Source organism: Poecilia formosa, unplaced genomic scaffold (assembly GCF_000485575.1).
Source record: "Poecilia formosa unplaced genomic scaffold, Poecilia_formosa-5.1.2 Scaffold97, whole genome shotgun sequence".
In the NCBI taxonomy this organism is placed as follows: Eukaryota; Metazoa; Chordata; class Actinopteri; order Cyprinodontiformes; family Poeciliidae; genus Poecilia; species Poecilia formosa.
In genome coordinates this window covers 1,603,936-1,625,518 of record NW_006800036.1, presented here as the reverse complement: position 1 = coordinate 1,625,518, position 21,583 = coordinate 1,603,936, and the positions used below count along the sequence as shown (strand labels likewise).

At 36.4% G+C, this 21,583-nt stretch overlaps 1 protein-coding gene across 1 annotated transcript in view; it reads left to right on the top strand.

Moving 5' to 3' along the window:
- Positions 1–20,279: 20,279 nt before the first annotated feature.
- The window catches only part of spon1b (spondin 1b), a 114,829-nt gene continuing 113,525 nt past the window's right edge, over positions 20,280–21,583 (top strand). The window contains exon 1 of the mRNA XM_007558582.2: positions 20,280–20,404. Within this exon, the coding sequence (XP_007558644.1) occupies positions 20,338–20,404 (67 nt within the window). The 5' untranslated portion in view covers positions 20,280–20,337. The remainder of the gene's footprint in view (positions 20,405–21,583) is intronic.

The following is a 21,583-nucleotide window of genomic DNA, read 5'->3' as shown; positions in this document are numbered from 1 at the left end:
TATAGTTATAGCTGAAATGAGAGATTATTAGAAGTGAACGGTTCAGGATGGCCACCAGAGGGAGGCAGACGCTCACTCAAACTAAAGCCACATTTCTTTACCTGAGTGTGAGAAAAGAAAATTCTCTTAGTCTTTTGCATTATTTGCTAGATGAAATTTATGTTTTGACACAACAAATGGTCACAACCCCCAAAATACCTTTGACGATTCATGCCAATGAATATCAGAAAGATACTCAGAAATTATTTGAAAATTATTTGGAATTGAGACAAATTTATTTCTCTCTTTCATTAAGTCGGGGGAAAGGACGTCTCCGTGATTTGGAATAGAAATCATTGGATTGTATTTTTCCTTTTCCTATTGTTGGGATGAAATTAGAACTGATTTTCCCCAAACACTAGCTGCTATATTTATCTAGGCCAAATGTTTTCTCTGAGATCCCTGGGAAGAAAAATACAAATCAAAATCAACATTATTTCAGTTTAGAAAATCCTCAAAAAAAAAAAAAAGTCTAAGCCATTTATTTATTTCTCTCTGTCTAAAATAAAGAAATGATGATCTGAAAAGCAGCAGTTCCTTCACATAAGTGCACATGCGTTGAGGATACTCTCTTGTGTGTTTCTATGTTTTTTTATGTTATTTGTCTTTCACACTTTTATTTCTTCAACGTCATTGCAATAAAAAGTTTTAATAATTCAAAGTTTAGTTACTTGTCTCTCTATAATTTAGCAAATATCGTCATGTTCTGTGAATGATCCACTTATTGTCCATTGCATTTTTTTTAACACTTTGCGGTTCACTATAGCTAATAATACCTCTTTAAGATAATTACTCAAATAAAAGTATTCCTTTATAATAGTCTCATTCATTGTGACGCCCTTGCCTGGTGCTGTGTTGTCTTCAGATAAATGTGGTGGATGTGGTCTAACATTAAGTCCACAGCATCAGAAAGCCCTGCTGAGGGCTTTAGCAGACTCTGGGTAAATGCGAAGCCTGCAGTGCTTGCTCAGGTGCTTTGTGTTTGTGAAATTTATCTTGTCTTGGCTCTGGTCAGCTTGTCTTCCTCGTACTAATCCTCTCTGTTCTCATGAGGGAATTTGGTGTTAAAATCAGCTAAAGCCTGACATATTTCGCCCAGAACAGCAGCTTTTAGCCAGCAGTTAAGCCTGGTGTAGGTGTGTGTGTGTGCGCGTGTGTGTGTGCGTGTGCGTGTGTGTGTGTGTGAGAGAGCCCTGTTAGTCAATGCTGTCTCAGCTCTCTGTGCACCTTCGGCCTTGCTGCTGTGAAGACTCCAATTTTAAAAAGCCTTACTCCACACTGTATGCCTTTATATGTGTGGTTGATTCCTCTAGCCTGTAATTAATGCCTAATCTCTCTAAGTCAAACAAATAGGAATTAAAAGAGCACGATACTCGGCTGGAGATCACAATGCGGTTTCATGGCTTACGCAGCTCAGAGGAAATAGGCCCTCACACACTTTGTGGGGTGTGCATGAATAACTAGCGCATTCATAAGTCTCGCAGCAGAGCTTCTCCTGTTTTGTCTCAGTCGAGGCTGTGTCGAATCCAGCTCATCGTCCTTTTCAGAGCCCCGTGTCACAGATTGCTGAGCTTCTTGTTTCTGCTGCTTTTTTGTCCATGAAGAAGTGGAGGAGGGATGGTGGACAGACAGAGGAGAGGCTGTTTAGCTAGTGCTAAGCTCAGACAGGTTCTCTGGAGGATTATTGTAAAAGTCTTATCTGCTAATAAGTAAAACTAAGACTCTATAATTATGGCTTTGTGTGCAGGAGAGGATTCTGCAGACAACGGTGAAATAATTATCATGTGCATTTAGGTTATTGTTTGTTGTTTTTAGCAATACTGCAACTTGAAGTTGAACTGGGTAGAAAACAGTGTTGAATTTTCGGTAACACTTTATTTGAAGGGGGTTGAATAAGACTGACATGACACTGTCATGAACTTGAATAAGCCTTCATGAATATTTATGACTGTTGTCATAAAGCGTCATTCGATAAATTATGACACTTTTAAAACAAAGTCGACATTCAAAATGTCTTTGTTATGACAACTTGACATTAACCAAGAAATCATTATTGATATAAATTTGTTATAAAAGTATTACTGATTGCACTTTGAAAATTAGGTAACTTTATGTTATTAAAGGTAAAGTTTAAACAGTAATGATTTATTGGTTAATGTCAAGTTGTCATAACAAAGACATTTTGAATAATGTCAACTTTGTATTAAAAGTGTCATAATTCACCGAATGACACTTTATGACAACAGTCATAAATATTCATGAAGACTTATTCATGTTCATGACAGGAGTTATGTCATGTTTATGAAAGTGTCATGACAGTCTTATTCACCCCCCTTCAAATAAAGTGTTACCGAATTTTCTCTGTCACCTTCCTTGTATGTTGTGTTTGTTTCACTGAAATGTCACAACCTTTTAAAAATATATTTTTTTTTAAAAATGGCTTTTTTTCATGATTTCAACTTTGTTCTTACATTCAGTTGTAGGAATCTCACAAAACCTGCAGCAAAGTACCTTCAAAACCTCATAAAAGCAGTCAAATAACTATATGTTCTGTCTTGTTGAATTGATTTATTTTGCACATTTTGATGGAATTAAATACTGTAGATAACAATAGTTATTTATAGTCTATTAGTCAATCTTTATTCCATTTTTATACATATGTAGTTGTCATTGCTCATGTAAAAACTCGTTTTCCTTAACTTTGAGTTCTTATAGGATCAAAAGGTGGTTTGAAGGAATTGCTGGTTCCCACCTTCATGTGAAACATGATAACCCTTCACGGACATTTCTGTCCACAGTGTAGTTGAATTTTGTTTTGATTTTTTGAGAGTTTGAACAGTTTATTGTATACAATTGGGAGAAAACTAATCCTTTGTTTGGAGGTCAAATCCTGGACGTCATGTTAGATGAGTTGGTTAGAATTAAGTGAAGAAGGTGAGTGAGATCAGCAGATGGTGCCATTTGTGTTTTGTGGTGGTTTTGTTTTTTTCTTCCAGAAGACGACGAGGAGGACGGTGGAACGTTGGATAGGACACGCCGTCGAGTTCTGTGGTAGGATGAGGAGGAGTCCAGAGGACCAGAGGAGTAGTCAGGAAACTGACGTGAGTTTGCAGGTGCTCTAAAACGCAGAGAACAGGGAGGCAGAGGGAATGGTTCCCAGAGGGATTCGGGAACTGGGATTGGTCTCCAAACAACCTGGCGTCTGTCTCGTGGAATCTGCTCCTTTTTATAAGTTCCTTCTGCTGATTGGGCTTGATGAGCATCAGCTGTGAGGAAGCTCACCTGCCAGTCACACCTTGCAATCAGAGGAGGTGGGGATGCTCGCACTCAGCCACCTGAACACAGTTCTGTGCATATGACAGAAAACGATGCAGATTATTGATTGATGGAATTTTTTGAGTTTTGATAAAATTGAACATCTTTTTTTAAGTAAGCAGTTTCTCTTTTGGTGGAACTTAATGTATCTCTTCATTGTTTTCACCAAATAGCTATTTAGTAGACATTCTTTTTCCCCCTTTATATTTAATTTGTGGTATTTTACTAATATTTTTTCTTATTGGCTAAACATTGCTTCATTTATGTGTAGGTCAGTTCGCATATCAGTCACTTAATGAATAGTTTCTTTCTTTCTTTGTGATATAATGTGTTGTTTTCTTTAAGAGCTGACTGACTTTTATAAGGACTGCATAGAACGATTCTGCCCTGCAAAATAGAAAAACCAAAACCATAAAGAACATCCTGGTAAACTTTTCAGAGACTACATACTCTGAGAGGTACACCGCATAAAATGTGGGTTTGTTAAAGAAAGACCGTGAGAATACAAAAGATGAAATAACATAAAAGTGACGGAAATAACAAGACAAAAGCCAAATAAAGTGAAGATATAGAGCAGTTGTAACTCAATACATACTGAGAGCTTTATTGAGGCAAAGAACACAAGAAAACCAAGACAAACATAACAAAACCTATAAAATATTAATAAAAAGCATCCTGTTTTATTGAACCATAAGGGTGTTTAATGCTTTTGAAGTTCAGATGAGCTGTGAAACGCTTCTATTTCTTGTGATGAAGGACTCATCCACCCTTAGAAAATAACTCCTGAAATAAAACTATCAGATTCAAAGCAGCCACCTCAGATTTGGATGATCTCAGTAATCCTTTCGGCTTCAAACTTTCTCACTCCTCCTCACTTTAAGCCTGTGTGGGTTGTTCTGTCAATAGTTTTGCTTGGTAAAGTTTCTCCACAGTGCACAGCTCAAACTCTCAATGCAACACCATTCTTCCTATAGTTAAGCCATCATGAGCAGGTTTCTTCTGCAGAAAGCAGCCACAGTTTTTAAGTCTCAGAGTCACGTGAGGACCTCGGCAGAAAACCTGAGAGAGAGCTTAACTTCCTGTCCTTGCTTCAGTCAAACACTCCCCTCTGACAGTGGCTGCAAATTGGTGATGATTCATTAAAGCCACAGTATGTTTTTTTATGTAGCAGTAAACTTTAAGCTGTAAGAGAAACTCAATACTTTATTTGATCCCCTATGACGTTTTAAAAATCATTACCATATCATACGCACGAGAATTTTGAAATATTGCACTTGATAAATTCACGTTGACCAAGTCTGAATCTGTTATTGTTTTTTTTTGTTTTTTTCCAAAGTATATTTATCAGTTTTCATTTTTAAGAACAAATCACAACAAAAGTTTAGTCTAAAGAAGAGACCATCTCATTGTACTCTGTCACGGAGACTCGGAAAACTGCAGGTGGCGCTAGGTTCCCCCAAGCATCTTATGAACCTAATGGTTGCCACGGGAGATTCATGAGATTCAACTCATGCACAAAGGAATCAAAGCAACACTCCAGGTTTGTTTTTGATGAGGGAACGACATCATAATATGACGCAAAGCTCAAAAAAGTACATTTTACATATGTTTTTGCTTTTGTTTGAATGTCAAACTTAATAGACATTCAGGACTGAATCACTTCATTTTGCTTTAAGAAAACTATTCATTAAAACTTTTTCGACTTTGACCAAACTAAAGAAACTCACACAGAAATAATGAGGACATTTCACATTTTGTAACTCGGAAGGACTCAGCTGTGATTCCTGGAGGATCTGCTCAAACTCCGTCAGCTCCTCTGAGCTTTCTTTAGCTAACAAGAAAATCCTAAATGCCATAATTTTCCAGTAGATGGCAATTCACAATTCACTTAGAGAAACAGGGAACCTTAATAATATGTTGAAACTTTGAAATAATAGCATGGTATGGTTTACTGAATATTACATTGCATTAAAGGTTTTATCTACATTTTCTCCAGAAAAATGTCAGTGCAATAATACTTTGCACCGGGTTCAGAAGAATCCTTATCCACTGATTTTGTGCGGGTGTGTAACTCTGCAGCGACTCAAACCCTAACCCCACCCCTTTCCCTAACCCCTCTTAATCACAAACAGTTTTATTTTGTGTATACCTGTGTCGTCTTTGACTAACATGTACATGTGGTTTGATGTCCTGAGACTCTCAAGTGTGACAAAAATGCAAAAGTAAATAGGGAATCAGAAAGGGGGTAAACACTTCTCCACACCGCTGTATCTCCTGATGCCACACATCTCTGTTTGGAAGACATATGAGGCAATTTTTGCCAAAGTCCAGTCAAACTTTTTCAGCCGACTTTTGAACAGAACTTTGAATTTCGGTGAATTTATGAAGAAAAGTCAAAGTTTTATTTGCGGCCATCACTCAGCACACCTCGCCTGCCCGACTGTGTGTTACTGCCAATCTATCCGCTCCTGACAGCGCTGTATAAAACAGCCATATTTCCCCGTGATGTCCCTGAGGGGCTGCCTCTCTCCTCTATCCATGTTCATGCATTCTGTTTTCATTTGTCACTCCTCTGTTCCTCCACACTTCTCTCTCCATTTATCAACACTTTATTTTCTCCTTCTACCCTGGTGCAGCCAGTATTCTGACACCAAGGAGGGGGTGTAATCATGGTAATTGGTGTCAGATCATTGCTTCTTATTACCTCATTCGCCAACACGACTTCAAAAGCCCAAAGAAGTTGAAAGGTTAAATTAGTAGCCGATCAGTGACGGCAATTTTGTGTGACATTTAGAGTCAGAGACAGAATAGGCGAAAATCAGCCTATAATTTTAAACCCATTTAATATTTTAAAAAGGTCATTTGATCTGTTAAGGGGTTTTTGAAATCTGTTGATCAAGGCCTTCTGGAAGAAATTGAGCACCGAATCCAAACACAAAATCCACCTGAGCTGCAAATGTTTGCATTTGATATTAAAGTTTGCACATGAGCACATCGAACTTTCACCAAAAAAAAAAAAAACCAACAACATATTTTTAAACAGTGACATTTGAAGTTAAACATATTTGATTAAACAAGCTTTAGGCTGATGGAAGAGGTGCTATTTTCCACATTTGCATCACGCTTTCTGTCACAAATCTAGTTTGTCAGAAGCAAAAGTGCAGGAGAAAAGCAGTTATTTGCATGAGCACAGAGATAAGACTCACCATCTATCACCGCTGAAGCTGTAAATGAAATGACAAAAACAGCACACATACTCTTCCACTGATCTGTGTCTGTGAGGTGAAGAACGATAGAAACCGAAAGTGTTATGATAAAAAACCCCCAAAAAACTTGTTTGTAGAAAACAATCAGCATCACAGGAGGAAAAACTGCTGTCTGAGCTCTTTGGTTGCATTAATATAGATCAGTGAAAAAGTTGAAGTAACTTTCAGATTTCATCTGGTTTTTAATTTTTTTTCCATTTCATTTTCAACTAAATGCTTTGGATCATCAAGCAAATTTTAATACTCAACAAAGAATCAGTAAACCCAAAATGCAGATTTTTCAACAAAGATCTTGCCTTACTTTCATTTAGTAAGGGAATAAAGCTTTCAAAATATGATCTATTCTATAACACCCACGTTAGCCTTATAGGCGGTTCTGTCTGCCTTCAACTTTTTGTAGTCTTTTATGTCGCTCTGCAGCAATTTTGGCCCACTCTCCTGTTGAATGTGTTTTTGTGAGCCACAAAATTGCAAATAGGCTTTTAGTAGGCCACTCCACAACTTTAATTTAGCTTTTCTGAGACATTCAGACGAGGACTTGATGGTATACTATTGATAACTGCCCTTCCACATAACTCCAATGTGCTTGGGCGTAACGCCACAAACTGATGTTGTTCTGGATTGTTCTGCGACACACTGGATGAATCCTCCATGTGCTCTAGGAGTAATTGTGCTTGGCTGGCCACTTAAGGGAAGGTTCACCACGGCACTGCATTTACTCCAACTGTGAACAGCAACAATGTTTGTTTACTGGAAGCCCAGTAGCCTTAGAAATGGTGTTTTAACCCTTTCCACACTGAGAGATGTCACAGACTTTATTTGTATCTGTTCTTGGATTTATTTTGATTGAAGTAAGATGCGTTTCAAAATCTTTTTTTTTTTTTTTCTTGATGCAGTTTACTCAGTGACTCATATACTTACCCAGCAAGTATATGTACTACCGTACATGGGATGTATTACAGTACAAGGCCAAATGAATAGTTCCAACATTGATCAGTTTCACCATCAATTTGTGTGCACAGCCTTCAGGTTTATTGCAATCTAGTCTGGCCTCTAGATTTCGTTGTATCCAGTATTTCTAGCGTTTTGTCAAGCAGACAAAGCTGAGTATGAAACCATCCCTGTTCATCTAGAGCTCTGTTTCATTAGATAATAAAGCAGCCAATGCATCAGACTCTTAATGTTAGAGAGCTGCTTTTTAGATTATATGTTTTCTTTAAAAATGCATTTTATTAGTTATTCCTGAATGTTTTTACCCTCTGATTTTAACCATTGCATTACTGTAAGTTTATAAGAAAAGCTCAGATATATTAAATTGCAGCGAAAATATAAAGAAAAACTTACAATGGCAAGAGAACGTCTAAAACAAGACCACTTTAAAGTCTTGTTTAGACTTTAAGCAAGACTTTAAAGGGTTATCTAAAAATCCATTTGAAGTGGACTAAAAAGAAATTAGGGTTGACTCAAGACCCATCACACTGCTCTCAATATCAAGTATCAATCTGATAAATAGGAAGAAACAGTTTACAGAAAACCTGATGTTACTTAAGTAAAATCACTAAAATCATCTTAATACAAACACTAGTGAGAACCACAACAAAGAAACATGAATCTCAGCAGCTTGTTAGAACCTTGTGATCCACAGGGAGGAAAATAGAAATCTGAAGGAAAAGTCCTGCAGCTCTCCCGTGTCGTCAGTATCATGTGGATTTGGCTCTTGTGTCCTGAATGGTAAACTGAGGCTCTCTGGATGCGATAATGTCCATTCAGCGGCCGGTCTGTGATTCAGAGGTAATTTCACAGTTACAGAAATGAGGCTACGCATCAGAGAAAGTATTCCTCACCTCCAGTAATGGATCAACTTTATACATCAACTTTATATGTCTTCTGAGTCTGTCCAGGAGTTTTATTTTTTTTTTTGAGAGCAGACATATTAACCCACTGTGATGAAAATTGCAACTATTTCTGGGCTAAAAGTTTTACATGGTCCTGTCAAACACACTTCAGATGGCTTTAATATTATAAAAGCTTTCTTTTTTTTCTTTTTTTACCTTGGTACAAAAATGTTCTGCTTTATGAAATGCAGTTTTCAGTGTTATCTTTGGTATTTAAAGTATACCTCTTGAAGTCATACACAATTTGTCAAAACAAACTTCAATATATTGTAGTGGGAGTTTATAAATTAGACCAAAAAGAGTAGTTCAAAATTGTGAAGTGGACTGAAAATACTAAACAAATAGGCATCGATGTTTTTTACTCATAAAAACCTGAAAATGTAGCATGTATAAATATTCAACAACCTTGAATCTAATACGAAATAAAATCTAAGGCAACGTAATACCCTAATAAATCCACTAATTGATAAACGTCACGTTATCTTTTTGTAATTTTAGTCTCTGTAAAAACAAATCTGTTTTCTTTTTCTTTCTTTTTTTTTTTTACAGATGTTTGTTAGAGGACATTAGAGAACAAACAACATCATGGCAGACAGGCTAGAGATAGAAGTTTAAAGAAAGGTTGGTTTTTAAATCAATGTCCTAAGCTTTAATCCTCTCACACTGTTACATTCACAACCCTAAAATAGAAAGGGCATTGCACAACTACAAATTCACACAGACAATCATCCAGAGTCAACGGACGGAGCAAGGTCAGCATGTTTGATGTTCACAGCATTTTTATAAAAACTGAAATGATTTGATTGCGCTATGAAATGACACAATGTGCCTGTAGAGTACATGGCACTGCCTCTTTAAGAAGTCCTATTTACAGTTTGCCACAGGCCATAGAGACACAGAAATCTCAGAACAAATATGCTCCAATAACATGAGAACAAGACTAAATTTTTTGGCGCAGAAAGAAAGCATACGTGATAACAAAGCCAATGTTGAAAATCAGCCAACTTATGCTAAATACTGAGACTACAGAAGACTGAGGCCGAGGTTCACCTTTCAGGAGAACAATAGCTACAGTAAAATACTTTGGATTAGAGTTTATTAATGTGTTAGAATGACTGAGTCACAGTCTAGACTGAGATCAAATTAGAAATCTGTAGCAAGATTTGAAATGTGGTTGCTCTCCTTGCATTCTGAACATGAGCTATTTTCCAAAGACAAATGGGTAAAATATTAATCGTTGTATAAACTGGTAGAGACACACCTACCATTAGAGATTTCAAATGGTGGTTCTGCACAGTATGGGCTCAGGGAGACAGAGAAAAGATCAAAAAAAAAAAAAAAAAATAAAAAATAATAATTTTCGTCTGTCAAAATTTTGAAAGCCATTCTTTCCCCTTCACAATCATATCCCACTTTTTGTTGATCTCCTACATAAAATCTTGAAGTTAGAGAATGTACCAGTAATTCGGAGCTCAGCAAACTGTAAATTTGTCCTAAAACAACTTTTATTTTTAACAAAAATCTCGTGATCTAGCTGAGGGTGTCCATCAATTCACAGTTGTAATTACCTGGATTAAATTATCATAATTGTCAGTGTGAGCCACTTCTTCTTAATTGGAATAGTCTTCCTCTTTTATCTCACAAGTGTAGTGAGTATTTATTTGGTGTTTTCCACATTGCAAAGTTAATCATACTGACAAAAAAAAACAAAAGACTCCAGCTGCCAGAAGAAGAAAAGCACAAAAAGCTACTGCCAGTAATGAGGGCTTTAGTACAGAGGAGGGTGGCTTTCTTTTTTTTAATTTTTTATGAGAGAGCACTAATAGGTAGCACAAACAGACACAAACAAACATTCAGATGGATTAAGAGAGGAAACGAGGCCCTGTAATTGCAGGAAGGAAGTCAGTGGATTCCCCCAAGAGACCAAAGGGAATTGTATCCCATTGGCATGGATTTTGCCTCTGAACCACATGAACTCTGTTCCCTCCTTTCTGTCTCTGCCGTCTCTGTTCGCTGTCCTCTCTCAGTCTGAGCGGCTGTTGGTAATTCACTTTGCAGCAGCTCCTCTGCCGCCTCCCTCACGTGTTTCTCTCCCCCGTCTCACTGTCTAGTTAATCTTCACAGCCTTCCCGGTGAGGGCACATCAATATCGGTGACATTATCACATTGGTTTATGGGTGTTTCGGGAGGCAGGGGGCGAAATGTGGGACAGGAGAGAGAAGACAGAGTGGTAGAAACTGAGACATGTCACATCGATGACGGTGAGAGCCGCTCCCACATGCACACGCAAGGATAAAACGCTCTTTAATCATCAATACAAGCAAGTAGGAAATGCTTCAAAATAAAACTGTTTAATGATTTCAAAATGTAAATTAAAGCTCTAAATGGTTTCAAAGGTTTTTGTTTTTAATTGATTTTTTTTTGGTTTTGTTTTTGGAAAGATTATATCATGTCAAGCGTAACCCTCCTCCCCCCCTCCCACAAAAAACAACACGAAAAAATTTATGAACAAGCTCATCACAATCTGAGTCTTGCTTACGAAAAAACCAGTCAACCTCATTAAAGATTGTCCTTGTACTGGACACGCAATCCTTTCATAGAATAGAATAAAATAATACTTTATTTGACTGAGATTTCTGTGTATTAGTAGCAAAGTGACAGACAAATGAACGCACACTAGAAATCAGGGCCGTGCAGAGACCACTAAAGGGGCAGGTGCTCAAAGTGTTATTTTTAATTCTAAATGAATATCCTTGTTGGTCTTTTATTTAAGTGCTATTCTCTTTCAAGACACATTTACCTAACGCCAGAATAAATGCAATGTACATTATGCAGCAAAGGAAATTAGAAGATCGGACATATATCCATTATGGAGATGATAAGTTTTGGACAGGCGATGTGCCTCGTACACAGGGAAGAAGCTTTTTAGTTATCTAGCTTTGCTAGCAGAGTCGTTAGCTAGCAGCTAGCTAATAGCACAACAATAACAGCCTAATGTCTGCATGATAAAAATACTGAATCGACAGATAAGAACAGTTTTTCCTCACCTGGCTGTCTCCTCCCGGTCAGTAGTTCTTCAGAGAAAGGCAGACGCAGAGGCCTGTCAGTGTCTGTTGTATTTCATTACCTCTCTGCTTAAACCGCTGAAGCAGAAACGATACTTCAACATTTTCCGTCATCTGACAAGTAGTAAGTCTACTCCACTTTATTCACCCAAAACATTTTTTTTTAATTCACCAAAAACTGTTCTGTAATCTGGAACATAGACATATGATCTGGAACGTTCGCTACGTTGAGCTCCAGTTAGCTGCCTTATCTCACTGCGCGAGAGGCAACTGCGTCATGCGTCACGGGCAAAAGGTCAAAGGTAACAAGGTGACCAGAAGGCTTATTATGTTGTAGAAAAAAGAAACAAAAAAGCTAATAATTTTAGTACATGTTTTTATGTGTCAGAAGAGGGCTTAGGAAATAATAATACCAAAAAATAAATAAATAAAAATAAAAAATTGACCAAAAGGGCACTTGGGGGCAAGGAGCAAAAAGGGCAGGTGCTCAAGCCCCCCCTGCTCCTCTGCACGTGCCTGCTAGAAATTAGCAATAACAATAATAATGAAATAGTAATGGAATAGCAAGAATACAAGGTGGAAAAAAAACTATACAACTATTAATAAATTCACACATACAATTGTAATAAATGAAACTATAAAAACAAAAGCCATTTTTATGCTCTTCATAAAATAGGTTTGTTTGAGAATTTGAAGGTCTGTGCAAAGAATAGCAGGAAGGTAAACAGTTTATTAGCAAGGCTCGGAGGAGTGAAAGTCATAGAGACTGATGGAGGAACATAAAGATGAACAATAAACAAAAAGCTGGGAGAAATATAAAGCTTCTGGGTGTTCATAAAATAGACTTCTGCTAACTTTTTCAGAAGTCTACTTCTGCATTAAATGCATATGATCATCACACTTTTCAGATTATTAGACAAACAAAAAGTAAAAGATTCAAAACAAATGGGCTTAATGGGTATGCCTTCATCCAACTTGAATGACCTTTTCTGCAGTATAGCTTGTTGTCAGATTTGTTTACTTTCATTTATCTTCACTTCTTGTACACAATCTTTTCCCAAAACTGAGGTAGATCACAGTGTCTTGTTTGAGTTTATTCATGCTAACCATCCAATTAATATTATACTGATTATATTCAGTGAATTTACACTAATGGGCCTATTAGTCATCTAATAGGCCCACAAAGTAATGAGTTCAACTTGAATGTTTTAAAAATAATGTTATTAGTTTAGTCATTAACTAAAATTAAAATATTGTTTTGCAATGATGAATTTGCTTATTTGTAATGATGGAATATCCCAGCCAGCTATAAATCTGTTTCTAAGTTTCTGCTGCTAATTTTCTGTGGGCGTTCAGCTGAAGGTTTTGCCAGCGATGTTCTTCGCTGCTCAGGAGCCGAGCGTTGGCTCGTACGTCGATTGTCTTGTCCATTGTTCTGAAAAAAATGAAAATGAAAAACTGCCCTGTTTTTCTGCTGATTCCTTGTTTTGCTGACATAAAACGAGATCCTGTCGTGTAAATTGTTTTCTGTCCATCTGGGCCCTGGCACCTCGCAGACGAACATTTCCAATCCCCCATGCGCACCAGCCGCCAAGATGTTCTTTTATTCAGAGAGTGCTCCGTTCTTTTCCCTCTCCACAGATTTACTGACTGGAGCCAAAGTGCTCAATTTTATTGTCATCTGTCCACACCACTCGTTCCCTGAACTAATCCCTCTCATCCAGCTGCTCTGCACACTTCAGACGCGGACTGCTGTGATGAAGTTTCAAATGAGGTTTTTGTTGGGACGACTGTCGTCGGGAACGTGTGAATTCTCACTGCGTCGCCACTCGTTTGTTGTCTGCGCCTTTCAATAGTTTCTCTGCGTGCTCTGTAAATTTCTCACCAAGCCCTTTCAATGCACCGTTTTGTAGAGAGATTTCAACTGGGCAAACCCTGAATTACTGGGTTGTTTGATAGCTGCCTACAGGTGTGAAGGCATCGCTCAGCTTCATTGTTTTAGATCCAATTTCACTTCCTGAGAAAAGCTCGGTTTTTGAAGGCTGCTTCAAACTTTGAAAATAAAGAACAGGCTCAGCAGTGACATTCAATAGAAAGTCCTTCAGGACATTTCCAGGTCTCTTAACTTTTAGAAAGGAAATAAAGACAAGAAATCTTTTTGAATACCAAAAGCACTCAAAAACTTGCAAATGCATCAGCTCATTAACTTACCTGCTTATTTAGTGGCATTTTTTATATATATATTTGTAGGATATAAGCAGAACAGTCCAATCAATATTGAGAGGAATTAAACATTTATCTGTACATTTTCTAAGATAAATGTTAACTTTTAGGCTCCACGTATGCTCATTTACAGATCATACATAACGACTCTCAAATTTGTTTTCCAAGAGGTTTTTTTTCCTTCATGTCAATTACTTTTAATTTGCTTCACCGACTCACCGCCTCAAGCTTCTACCTCCCCTGTGAGCCCATTTACCTGCCAAACATCTGCTTTAGCTATAAAATGTGCTTAATTGAAGGCCTGACTGAGAGTTTTTTTTTTTGCTAAAACGTTAACATAATACTGCACATCTTTATTTCTAACTTAAAATAATGCACACTTATAAAAAAACAATCAGTATGCATAGAACAATGGTCAACTGGAGAAGGGGAAATCAAAATTGGGGGAAAAAAATTCAACAGAGTGATTCAACCTAATCAAAGTAGAGAATATGTAATTACTTTCAGGAAAAGTGTGAAATTGTTACTCGGATGATGGGATCTGAAAAGCTTGTGAAATATGGAGGACAAAAATCAGGAAGAAAAGTACTCGTATCCATCTCCATAGTAACATGAAAGTGATGAAAGGTTGGCGGCTGCACTCCATGAATGGGACATTTGGAAGAAGCAAAGTGCTCTGACCAGATGAGAACAAAATTAAACGTGCGAAATGTAAAACACATGGTGGTTGCAACATTGTGCTGTGGAGATTCTTTCCTTCAGCTGGTCAGAATAGATGAGAATACGGTAGAAGTGATGTAGAAAATAGTCTGTAGTTGATAACAGGGCAGATGTTCACCTTTCAGCAGGTAAACATGCAGTCGGAACTACATGGAGTGGTTTAAGTCGAAGCGTATTCATGTGCTTAGGTGACCTTGTCAAAGTCTAGATTTAATCCAACTGAGAATTTACTGAAAGATTTAAAATGTTCACAGATGATGATGACTCTCTGTCACTGAACATTGTTGCGAACAAGAAAGAGAAAACATTTTAACCTTTATTTGTGTAAATCTAGCATATACTCCAAAAGACAGTGATTCCAGTGAAAGCTGCTTCTATGTATTGACTAAGAGGGTGCATAGGCATAAATTAAAATATGCATTCTTTTTTATTCTCACTCAGAAACATTGCAAAATTTGCCTTCATCTGTCACATAAATTCCCCAATGAAAGACACCTGAGTTTGTGAAAGCAAATAACCCAAACACTGAAAAACGCAGGCGATCCAAATTAAATAAATTGAGTTAATTTGTTACAAGTAATCAAATTAAGTTTACTCAAGCGTAAATAAAGTAAGTTTGACAATCGTAATTTGGTTACATGTAACAAATTAAATATTTTTTTTTTAAGTGGAGCTCTATTCTCTTTTTTCAGTAAAATGGACGAAGAAGAAGCGGTGATACTTTTAACAAGGGGCCACAATAAAGCTTTTCACATGCATAATAAACAGTTTTATTCCAGTTTATTCTTAGCAAGATCTAGATTTAAATTCAGTTCAGCGAGGTTAAAATAAATTAATTCATGTTCACAGCTGCAACACGGAGTAGTGCTCAATCACTCACCACATTTTGTTAAAAAATATAGATTATGTAGGTCATGACATCATTCAGCAGTGTGGATACTGATTATGTCATCACACAATATTTGCGACCTGGCCTTAGCCATCTTATGCCGACCTTGTTAGTCTCTTATTTATCCCCAAAATAAGTGAGAAAATGTGTATTTGCATGCCACACATAAAGTTAAAGTCATACCAGAGAAACGAGACAGACCTTTTAACTACTCAAAGGGGCAACCCCAATATAGCCTTAAGAATTTATCATTTTTATTACCACCTCTTAACTATGTGACCTTTGGATTTTCTCTCTTTGTAGGAAGAGCAATTTAATAAAGACAATTTCCTTCATTCATCTTCCCCTAACCAATATGTTGAATTATGGATTTAAGAGTGAGATATGAGCTCATGCAGCCTGAATAAACTGGTAAGTCCAGAAGGCAGCTCCTCCTGCTAATGCTTTCTTTTATTATCAGCCTTGCATATCCGCTGCTCCTCTTTTCCACCAGCATGTACAAGCCAGAAGAAGTTACTCATTTGTTTCCTAATGGTTAGATGAAGAAATTAGGTTATTGTTTAGCAGATGTGAGTAGGGAATAATGTCTCAAAGGGGACAAAAGTTGTACTGAAATGAAGAAAAAGATGTGTGTTTCATCTGGCTGGCCAAGCAGTGCAATCATATCAGGTGGAATGAGGTCCATCTCTTATAAAGGTTTGGGTTTTTTTTTTTTCCCACACCACTCTCTATATCTTGTTTACTGGCACTTAAATTGTTTTTCCTCCGAGGGCTAATGCAGCCAAATGGAGAAAAATGATCATCTTGCTGCCTATTGAATGAATAAATCAAGGCAAAGCCTTGGGTCTTTCACTTCAATACCCTTTATGTTTTATTTGGCTCTCTATGTGAAGTCAAAGTGAATAATTAACATTACTGAAGGTGCTGTTGGTATACGTCAAAGAATAAAATAAAGTTCATGTATTGTTATTCACTTATTTTAAAAGATGAATCTAGAAAAGATGATACCTTAAGCAGCTACTGATTTCATTTCCCCAGAATCAGAGCAACTATTCTTAGTTGGCAGGGAGGCCAGATATATGTTTTTCTTTTATTAAAAAGTAGCTTTCTCCTGTATCATGCAATGTTGCCCCAAGACGGTTAACTAAAATGTAGTACAAATGAGTTCCATCTTTTATTGCTGGGCACGTCCTCAAGTATCGATCCAAAAGTGGAGTAGAAAATCTTACTTAGGACTGTGAATAAACAGGCACTATGGAAAGCAGTTCTATTGTGGTTTAGTACAAGAAAACATAGGCCACTGTAGTTTATTTTAAAATAAAAACTTAAGTCAGCAAAAAAACTGATTTGCTTTTACAGTATAACAGTAGATCCTACACAGCGAAATAGCAGGAGTTCAATTTATCTGCACATATCACATCTATCACATCGTGGAATGCAGATTCTTTGAAGAAAACTTTTAGCTCATGTAAATGTTATGTCAAGAGCCAGAAAACCGTAAAATCCCAGAGGAGCATAATTGGCGATTGTTCTAAGCAGAAAATGAACTACCTTCCTATTAACAAAGGCCAAGTGTGTATCCACCTGATGAAAAGATGCAAAGGTGTAGCGTAAGTACTTGTGCTTTGCAAATGATTCTGCAATACAGGTGGGTGAGATTGAAATAAGTAAACATGCACTTTCTTACGGAAGCTCTCCTAATCAAAAGAAAAAAGAGTTTCTCTTTGAACAGTACAGAAAGCTTTCAAGTCCATGGATGGTGGGGTGCAACTGCACACATAGGCAAACTGAAGATATCTAATACCACCCTGTTGATTTGGTATGCAGAAGTACTGACTGAATACAGTGCTGTTTTATACCTGAACACATACAGAATATTTATGTGCAGAACTAATGCGACGGTGTGAAATAACTTTAAGGTGTTACATCAAGTCCTGCTTATCACTGCACTCCACCATTTGGAAACATGAAGGTTTCTCTTACAGCTACAGTGGAGGGGGAAAAAAATCCATTAATCTTCTGAAGGGGCATAGATTAACTTTTCCCATTGTTTTATTTGGCACTCCTGCATTTTAACAAATTTAACATTATACTTCTTTCCTTGGATTTGAGTTTTGTGTGGTTTTGTGTTCAATTTTATTTTCTTCAATACATTCTGTTTTTTGTTTTTTTGTTCCGAGTTTTCCATGTGCTTTTGTGTTTATTCTGATTATTAGTTGGTTAATATTCCAAAGTGTGGTCTCAAATGCAGCTGAGCTCCAGTTCTCCAAACCAGAAAACAACTTCTCAGTCTGCAAACAAGAGAGATTTGTTTTTCAGTGGAAATGAAAAGCAATAAAAAGAACTTACAATGTTAAAATTAATGTGCGTATAATCGGTTTGAGAAGGCAAGAATGTGTGTTGTAAATCTTTTGTCAAAGCAAAGGCAAAAGAATAAAACACAGAACTCCATTGTCTCTTCACACAGCTGCACTGCAGCTGTTATATTGGTTGCTAAACAAAGGCAAAGCGGTTGAGAGTGTTAACAACATTCAACATGTCTGATTGCACAGCTCTGTCACTACTGGTTTAATCTTGCAAAAGTAACGTCGTTGTGGTGACCGGTTTGGGCCATTAGCTGGCGTTGCTCTCACAGTGTGTGATTTTGGACTCTAAATTGAAAAGTGTCCTGTCGAGCAGCAGGGCTCCCATAATAACCAGATTAATCATTTGAACTGTCCATAGTTCAGCAAAGTAATGAGTTTCCATAACAACCGAGTCAGGATTGACTCAGTGCATGGAAAGAAATGCATTTAATCAAATGAGAGATGAAAAGCAAGTTTTTGACCAACAATTAAACTGTGTTGTGCAAGGTCACCTTCATGAACTGAATGAATCAATTAGCATGACAATTATCGCATTTTATTTTATTCCTCATCTTTTTTACATATGTTGCTCTCCTGTAATTTCCTCACATGTACAGCACTCGAAAAATTAATATTATTATTTTTCTTAAAGCTGCTTTAAGTAATATATTTTCTTGTTACAAAACAGAATGTGTCCAAAATTGTGACAGAAGACAAAACCTCTTATAACCTACCATATGTTCTGTTATCTCACTAATACTTGCATGACTGGCGAGAACAATTAAACATTTAAGAACAAGAGACTCCCCCTCACCTTCCTGAAGAATAACAAAATCAGATGTGCAGACACAATTTGGCATAGTTTTTTTTAATTTTTTTTATTTGATAGTTATGCTTAAGGCTACTATTAAGCTTTCAGCTTTTACCCAACCATTCATTTTTAGTATATGGCTTGAGCTACAGCAATAATAGGTCCAGTAACGAGCTTTCCAGCTTGTTTATTAAACCAGACTGTTTTTCTTGTGATAATGAGAAACATTCTTGTCATAATGTGTAAGTTTAGGTTCTTTTATAACCTTATCTTCCTCAAAACGTCTTCACAGCTTTAACTCTGAGCTGTCTGGTCTAATCCTTGGTCTGCACTATGTAGCAAAAGTTTTGGGCTGCAGGGTGACAAAATGTTTTGATACTTTTGCAAGGTACTGCTACCTAAGGAGAAATGATAGAAGCAGAATGTATTTAACAAAGACTGGAAACTAGACAGAAACAGTAAGGGATCCAAACTTTTAAACATTGTCTTTGCAATCCTGCACACCTCTGCATAGGTTCAGGAAAAAAAAAGAAAAAAAAAGAAAGAAAAAAAATCAAGCAAAACAAAACAAATGCTTTTGGCATAAGGAATATATAGTTTGGATATTGTACAATGACTTATATTACACCCTGCATGCAACAGATAAGGCAGATGTTACTTTCAAAACTACTTTTATATGAAATTTACATGGTTGTTTCTGGTCGACAACACCATAAGTGGTTGAAGACTTTATAACACTGGAATAATCAAATACAGAATTCAAAAGTTTTGTAAAACTACTTTAAGTTACATATTGCGTAACCATTCCAATGTGAAAAAAATTGTAAAAAGTTCATTAAACCTCCCAAATTAATATATGTTCATAATGAGTTGATTAGTGTCATTGATCTATCCAACATTGTGTCGATTAAGATGATGTGTTATGAGAACTGCAGCAAGACTCTTATTTTTTTCTCTGAGATAAATCTTGGAAATAAATCTGCTCTACCAGAGAGAAGAAATCATCCTGGAAGGGAGGCAAAACTCTCAACACAAAACTTAATTTAGTTAAAAAAAACAATACTGATTCAAACTCTCCTTTACTCGTTTCCAGCAGCTGCAGGCGTGTGCCTTTAGCAAGATAACCCTGCTGTGCAAGCTTTGTCCAACTAAGGCAAACATCCGCAGTCAGACACAAGCTGGTGAACATGATGCTGATAAACGTGGCTCGTAGAAAGAAAGCTGTGTTTGCAGAAACAGTAAGCCTTGGAGTTGCTTTTTTCACAATACATATGTATGACAAATGAACAAAAACTTACACATTTTCAAAACATCTTAACTGCACTTTCAAATCTTCCAAGTTTCATACTGTCAATAACATTCTCTGTAATAAACTACTTTTATAATTTTTTTTAAAGACAGTACATTTTTACGATGTTCAACATTTCAATTCCTAATTCCTTTGTTTTTGATGTTAAGTATATGTGACTCACACACATTGTGCATGCTTTTATATTGAGAATAATTTATTTACACTTTATTAGAAGCATTTCTATTATGTAGGAAAAATCAATTCTGGCATTCTAGCAAAAGTCATTCTAGCATTAATATCCTTTTTTTTATTTTTGGATATGTTTCAAAATAAGATCACAACCGATATCTAATTGGTTGAACCTGAGGTGAATGGGGTTGTGGAGTGCGCCACAAGAGGGCAGTGTAGAGTGAAAGCAGTAGGTCCGCCAGGTGGAGGGAACCTTGTTGTGATCAGTGTTGCAGCTTCCGCTCAGCCTATGAAGCCAGGCTGCATCAAGCCAGAACACGCTGTTTCCCGTCTCATCATTTCTCCTGTTTATTCAGGTAATATTTTATAAAATGCATACAAAATCACATGTAGCAGGACCGTATATGATTTTGGTGCTTCACAGCCAACTTATGTGTGTTATTAAAAAGTTAAAAAAGTGGTTCTGGTAACACTATTAGCTTAATTTTGCTTAATTTTAATGTTGTTTGTTATTGCTTTGGGGAAATCTAAAAATGATTGATTGGCAGACCAAGCAGAAACAATTGGGAATATTATTTCAGTTGATACTCAAGTAACTAAATAACTAAAATAAACTAGATAAGTTATTTTAGTTAACTTATCTAGACTGTTTTAGTAGTTTTTCATACTACCAGAAAACAGTGAAAGCACTGTTTTCTGGTAGTATGTTTATTAAAGCTAAATAAAATATATAGAAACATTAGATTATCAACAAGGTATTTATAGAGAGTAGAAAATTATTATAGCTACTTAAATGATTTATGTATATCATGTAAATAGACAGAAATGTATATTGGAATGTATTTTTGAATACAAATTTGAAAGCGAGGCTGCATCAAACCAGAACACTCTGCTTCCCGTCTCATCATTTCTCCTGTTTAATCAGGGACATTCTTCTGTCCTCTCTAGACTGGACCTTTGCAGGATCTTTCTTGACACACAGTGCTTATATAATTCTTTAAACTCAGCAGATATTCAAATAACTATCCACAGTTATGTCAGTTTATTTAAGGCATCTTTTTTTTTTTTTTTTTACTATTTTTCAAGTAAAGGGTAAAAACAGAATGACATCATGTATGTCAAAACTGTGATTCCATATATGTTTCAACATAGTGTATATCAGAAAACTACACAAAATAACCAGAATTAATGATGAGGTGCTACAGGCTACAGTACTTAAGTCTAAAAGTAATTTTAATTTGTATACAAGTAAAATTACTTTAAAATTAAATACATTTAAAATATGTATTTTAAATTACATATTTTAAATTACATATTTTAAATATGTAATTTAAAATATGTAATTTTAAATGACATATTTCAAAATGTAATTTTAAAAAAATAAATTTTTTAAATTAGGTCAATTAGAGTTAAGATTAAAGAGTTAAATTTGGATAAGAAAAATATGTCTGGATTATCGGATCTCGTCTCTCAAAAGCTCTACACAACAACCCAATGGCTGGCCTGGACGTGCCACATGTTTCAAAATAAGATCA